Below are 7,067 nucleotides of genomic sequence, written 5' to 3' on the forward strand. Positions count from 1 at the left end.
AATACGCCTTACCAGTGTGGGCAAGATCCTGCCATGCCAAAAAGATTGATCCTGAGCCGGATCATTACTGGTAACTTGAAACCAACTGCAGTTCCATTCCTCCGTTGACTTGCTGGCATTGCATCTCCTCACATTCGAAGAGTCACTGCTTCCAAAGCCCAGAAATATAAACAGCAAATGGACCCAAGGCACCCCCTCAAGGACCACAACTAAACGACAAGTAGACTGATGTCAAGAGAGAGCTTCATGACGGAAGAAAGCATCAACCCTGACAGTGCAGCTGTCTATTGACTATCCACATGGAGAGAGTGGGACAATCACGCAAATGAAGCCGTTGGAGATCCGAGGGAAGAACTGTCCTACGGGACTGTGCTCCCCAGGGATGAATGAGTAACACTCAACAGAGCACGGGCAATACCTGGGATAACAGCTGGAAGCATGAAAAAGTGGGGGCTAGCCGAGACCAGCATATGTACATGTGGATGTCCAGAGCAGATGCTGGAGCACATCCTTAGAGAATGCCAGGACGAGCCCAGCTGCATTAATCATGATCTAAGTCTCTGCTTCCCAGATGCTGTGTAGTGGGTTTGGTGTAGGAGCGACAAGCTATGATGATGATGATGATGATGATGATGATGATGATGATGATGATGATGATGATGATGATGATGATGATGATGATGATGATGATGATGATCAGGTGTAAAATGTGTACTTGGCTGGTAACATCGATGTCTCTGCGAGAAAAATCTAGATCAGGCGTTATGTGAAGTCCTAAATGTTATGTATTGGTGAATGGCCGTTAACTTACAGAAGGAATTAAATTGAGGTCACCCAGCTCTTGATTATTGTTTTAAGACAGCCATTTTTGGAGATTGCTTCTCAGTAACTATATCAATCAGACTATGAACCCTCAAGGTTATACATAGTATTGTGTGTTGGTACGTTATATTCGGCTGGAAGATGTTGTGAGCATTTTACCTTTGCGCATAGCATAAATAGCTTGACATTAGGACTTGTATTGTGACGTCATTTTAGGTTAGTACATCGCCTTGTGAGTTTTTGTTAGTAGTGCTCAAGGAAACAAGTGATTCCAATAGTTGAACTATAGAATAGAACTCACAATTCACTTTCTCTTTTTAATCGTCGCCTTCTGCGTTTGGTCAGTGTCAGGCTATGAGTAAACGAAGGCTACGGTTAGCATCATCTCCACTGTGTTTTTATTCTTTCCAACCCAGAACTTTCAATTAGATAGCCCTTACTGTTGTCCTGCAGTACCAGAGTCAAGTGGAGGTTCCTTGTCCATCGGGTCCATCTTAACGATTGTGTAAGTTTTTGTTGTTTTTTTTGTTTTTTTGATGAAAAATGGAATAAAATAGAAAGTCACTTTATTCATCCACAAGAGATTGAATGAATCACAATAGTGTGGCGTCAAAATACCGGTTCCAATCTCATTGGAAGGGTGAAACCAGTCATCTGGAGAACTGGCTAGATACATACCTTGTTTCAACTCAGAGTGATGGCATCGTTTTCTAGCCTAAGTAAATGCTGGTCGTCAATAAAGCACCCATTCTCGCTCTTTTACGCCCCATGCTCATAAGAATCTGCATATTCATCTTGTTACTTAAACAATTATGCCACTTAATGATTTAATACGTAACCTATTCATGGTTTATGCATTATCCGGAGGACTGGTTGCACACTTCCAAGGAGTTTTGAGCCGGAAGAAAGGAAGGTGTGATTTTTGCTTCCCATTGCAGTATCGCTGTCAAAATATATAGAATGGATTTGCCAAGTTTGACATTACTGTGTCAAACCCAAAGTGACCACACATTGAAATATTTGCAACTTGACGCCACTGATTTTGAAACATTGACTGTTTTAGGTCATGGCATTTTACCGTCTAGCATCTGAAAGTTGGAATCAATGACTGCAAACGTTTTTAATATAGCACTGGCTGTCAAAATATATAGAATGGAGTTGTCAAGTTCGACAATGCAATTCCTCTCATTACTTTGTCAAACTCAAAATTCACACACATTGAACTATGTGTAACTTGACGCCACTGTTTTTGAGGTAATGACCGTTTTAGGTTATGGCATTTTATTATATTATAGCATCTGAAAGTTGGAATCAATGACTGTAAAAGTTTTTAATATAGCACAAATATGCAGAGTCCTTGGTCTGTGTTGTTTTCAAATGGAAAAACATTTTTTGTTTGGTCGTGGATATATGGAATAAACATGCAAAACATCAGTGCCACACGACAGTCAGTATTTAGAGGGGAAAATATATAAACTTGGATATTGATAGGAAAGAAAAGTCGTAATGTCACACCATTTACTATTCTGGTTCCAAAATCCTTGGAAGTATGTATGTAACAGGTCCTTCGGAGAACTAATAATAAATAGGTTACATATTGAATCAAAAGGTGGCATAACTAATTTAGTAGCAGGATGTACAGGCAAATTATAAGGATTACGGGACGTAAAAGAGCGAGGACAGATGACCCTTATTGACGACCTCCATGAACTTATACAAGAAAATAGAATCCATCACTCTGAAACCAGATGAGCATTAACTCAAGGTGTGTCTTCAATCCCCAGTAAGATTTGTTTTACACTTTCAATGAGATAGGAACCAGTTATTTGACATCACACTTTTGTTCCCTAATATGAAACGGACTTATATAAGATCTATAATTTATCATGTTTGTAGCTTTAGATTCAATGTCCAACACCTAGTTTATCTCGACATTATACCATTTTAGGACGATATGTTACGTGTCCCAACATGTAGATCAACTCGACATTATACCATTTTAAGATGATGTTTCACGTGACCCAACACCTATATCACCTCGACATTATACCATTTTAGGACGATGTGTCACGTTTTACGCGATAGCTCAGGCGATAACTATTAAAAGGTTACATTATTTGTCTTGATCGATGTTTATGGTGATTTTATTCTATCTTTCCAGGTTTTTCGTTCTATTGTTTTTATACATCGTCATTGGAATTATCATTCAAGTAAAAGTCCGACATGCCGAAGGATCAGATAGAATACCCAATAAAGTATTTTGGTCTGCTTTACCAGGCCTGATTAAGGTGAGGAAAATAATCTCGTTGTTTTGGTTTTCATCACAGCTACATATGTATTATTAACAATGTAAAAAATGAAGAAAATAAATGCAAACTCCAGAGCCATAAGGTCATTGGAGTCGGACTTAATCCCGTTTTCGTAGGAATTCTTAGGTTTGATAGTCTTTGCCAAAATGAGGGATAATTATAATCGATCGATGTTTGAAGGACGAGTTTTCTGGCCAAAATTTTTAATGCGTTTTTTATGTTGAGATAAAACAAAATGTTTGTAATCCGCTCTATAGCTTCAGAATGAAACTTTGGGTTTAATTGTTATTCATTATGGTTTACATTAAATACCATTCATCAAATTGAAGAAAAAACGTTTTAAGATAGAAAAACAATTCAAACTTAGCAATTCTTACCACAGTCCGATCCATCCCGACATAATAGCGTTTTTAGGAGGTGAATTACATATAACCATCCAGACAGCCATGTAACCGTTCATCGTCTATCTGTCCTTTCATCCAGTCATTGTGAATCCATTCTTTCATCCACACATCATGATTTAATTGAGCTTTTATAATAGCGCAATATCCACTAAACGTGCTTAAAGCGCTTTTCAAGGAGTCCCTGACCAACAGCAACATTTAACATGTGAACGGGACATGACGCCTGTAAGGCTGTATTATAAAAAAATAATTCGGACAGAGACAACGCTGTTTACAGCCAGGTACTCATTTTACACATGATTACGGTGAGAGAATGTGAGTAAAGAGCCTTCTCCAAGGACTCAACTATGTGCCGAGCGATGCTCGAACTCAGGACCTTTCGATCCGAAAGCGAGTGTCGTACCATAAGACCACATAGCCGCACATCATCCATTTGCCCATCGATCTATCCATTTAATAACACATGGGCATTTATATAGATCAATTTATCCACTAAATGTGCTCAAAGCGCTTGTCTTTAGCCAAAAATCAACACTTACGATGTAGAACGAGACATGACGCTTGTTAGGCGATGTTACGATTTTTTTCCTGACAGAGACAACGCTGTTAACGGCCAGGTACACATTGTCCGAGTACGGTGAGAGAATGTGAGTAGAAGGACTCAACTATGCGACGCTCAGAGTGGAACTCGAACCCTGGACCTTCCGATCGGAAGGCGAGTGTCATACTACAAGACCATGTAGAGGCAGATTATTATTCATCTAACCTACTTCCATTCCTCGAACTATCCCTATATTTATTTTATTTTCGTATGCATTTTGATTTAAAATAAATAGTTCAATTTTTATTTCTTTTCTCTATTTCGTCCCCCAGGATGGTTTTATGTTCACTATCTCTTGTTTTTCAAGAAAAACAGTCTACAACAAAATATAGAAATCATCCCCGCAAACATACCTTTAAAAAGGGGGAAAAGCTACGCATCACATCGGACATAAATCGAAGTATGGAACGAAATTGACGTCACTCAGCTCTTTGTTAATGTTTTTAGACAGCAATTTAATAATAATTTCTAACTAAATTCAACCAATCAGACTATAAATGTTTCACGTTACACATAGTGAGTGTTGTGTATTGGTACATTATATCCGGCTGGTGGATGCTGTGAGTATTCTATCTAAACGCATATTATCATTATATTGTACTAACCTCCGTACTCTGGAAAAAAAAACATGTAGTCTAGTATTTAAATTTTTGGCCAGAAAACGCGTCCTTCAAATATCGATCTTCATTGAAGTCCCAGGTTTTAGAGTTTTTGGCATGACGAAGGCTATTTTAATCGATATACATTTGAAGGACGAGTTTTCTCTGGTCAAACATTTTTAATACGTGTTTTTCTACAGAAGGCAGTAATCTACTGAAGGTTGTGGAATGTTAAAAGTATTGAGCAAAAATTAAAATGAAAGATTCAAAAAATATATTTAAAACTGAACGTTTTGGATTCAAAATCCTTCTTCACTCAACAACAAAAACAATTTAAAAGATAATAAAATATGATTCATTCAATGATTTTTTTCTATTTTAAAGAATGTATTAATATTACTCTCAACATATTTTATGTAATTCTAATTCTGCGTATTACAGTAATGTGAATTGTTGCATTCTAATATTATAATAGCTGGAGAAGAGGAGTATAATGATACAAGTTTGAATATATGTAAAGGAGCAGTTCTGTTGATATATTTCAAGTATGTTGTATTCAAGTAAACGTGATTATAGCAAATTTTCCTCAACGTATTCTGTTTTGTTTTGTTTTTTTAAGATACATATATATATATATATATATATATATATATATATATATATATATATATATATATATATATATATATATATATATATATATTCCTTAAAATGGGGGTCCCTTTTACCTCTTTTCTTACTGACCATTAACAGAATTTTCTCCAAAATGTCATTTTAAAAAAAGCAATTTTCTTTCCACACTCAAAAGCAATAAAAGTATATTATACACAATTCCGTACAGCAAAATGAGCTTTAAAAAACATTATAAAGTTATAAAAAGTGAGTGGAGCAGGCAACTATGTTGATAATAAGAGAAAATGAAGTGAGCAGAAACGTTCCAGAAGACAAAAGAGAATAAAATCTTTTATCGCGGCAATGGGGGATCGAAATATTGGGACACAAAACGTTGCCTTCAAATATTGATTTATCAAAGGTCAATGTAAAAAGGACGAGTTTACTGGCCAAAATTTTACAACATTATTTTAAAGTAGTTAAAATTAAGGATGATCTTTTTGTGGGGTGTAAATATCGAGTTGCCTTCTCAGTATTGCTCCATTGCAAAACCTATCAGATTGTTGTTCTCAACAGATAAATAAGGGGGCACAACTTAGAACTCTGCGTTGAAACAAGCTAGCAGGTCCTAGTTTTGATATTGTAATCTTGCTGATTTTAATGGTATAGGGAATGAGATTAGCGGAAGAGTAGCGTCCCTTGATTGGAAGTCACCCATAGTCTGTGACGTCACCGGCGGAAAAGTTATTAGAGAGAGAACGTCATGTTTGTTGTGCGCATGCGTCTCTTGTCCTCGCTACTCTTCCGCTAATCTCATTCCCTATAAGGTTCTCACCAATAACTTGAATTCAAGAGAAAGAGAGACTGTTCAAATAGCCCCCATTTTTATGATTTGTGAAGAAATATTCACCTGCTGAACAGCTGTAGTTTGGCATACTTATAGATAGTTTTAGTGTTAGTTTTCATCCAGAAATGTCAGATCACGGAAAAAATCTTTCCAATCAGTAAACAACCTCTATCCCTAGGCAAAGGCCATCCACAGAATAACAAAGACAACATGGACTAGTAAAACTGTGTAAAACGTTTAATCACAGAGACGATTAAACGCTGGGGGGGGGGGGGGGGGGGGGAGGAGTAGGGGGAGGGGGATAGCATAATAGCATACAGAATATCATTTACAGAAGAAGAAAAAAAAACAGCTTAAATCCTACTGACTTCCTGACAGAGTTATAAAATTGAATAATGTTCCAACAGTAATACGCGAACACATTAGCAGGTCGAATAAAGGAATGCAGTTATGGACTTGATTTTACATTGTCATGGTTGAGAGTATTTCCATTACAACAGTCAGCCCATAACAATTTGGATTATCAAACCTACAAATAAATACACGTCGCCTACAACCCATGTTTGTGAATCATTTCACATTGCAATCAATTTTAGGCTTGTTGCTGCATTTGATAAGAAATGATTCGTGCAAATAACGCGCAATCTTAGTCTGTTTAAATGTCGGTTACACTACAATATTATGATGATGCATCCAGTCAGCAAAGACCGTTCCGCATTCATGGATCGCCACGAACCCGCCGGTAGTTGTGAAAAATGCAATTAATCAATCAGATTCTCCTTAGTCTCCAGACCGCTTCCATAGCGAGTGTAGGTGGGCAACGGGAACCCAAATACCCCACTGGTGCAAAGTGCGCACCGTCAGAAGGTACTT

The 7,067-nt window shown here is 37.2% G+C and overlaps 1 protein-coding gene across 4 annotated transcripts in view; it reads left to right on the forward strand.

Annotated features, from left to right (window-relative positions):
* The window catches only part of LOC144965774 (uncharacterized), a 30,160-nt gene extending 24,840 nt beyond the window's left edge, over positions 1-5,320 (forward strand). For all 4 annotated transcript variants that reach the window (XM_078901462.1, XM_078901463.1, XM_078901464.1 and 1 more), the window contains 3 exons: positions 1,239-1,327; positions 2,984-3,110; positions 4,409-5,320. In XM_078901462.1, coding sequence (XP_078757588.1) covers positions 1,239-1,327; positions 2,984-3,110; positions 4,409-4,468 — 276 coding nt within the window. In that variant the 3' untranslated portion in view covers positions 4,469-5,320. The remainder of the gene's footprint in view (positions 1-1,238; positions 1,328-2,983; positions 3,111-4,408) is intronic.
* The last annotated feature ends 1,747 nt before the right edge of the window (positions 5,321-7,067 follow it).

Source organism: Berghia stephanieae, chromosome 2 (genome assembly GCF_034508935.2).
Source record: "Berghia stephanieae isolate SIO BIC M18660-M18661 chromosome 2, UCSD_Bste_1.3, whole genome shotgun sequence".
NCBI classification, from domain to species: Eukaryota; Metazoa; Mollusca; class Gastropoda; order Nudibranchia; family Aeolidiidae; genus Berghia; species Berghia stephanieae.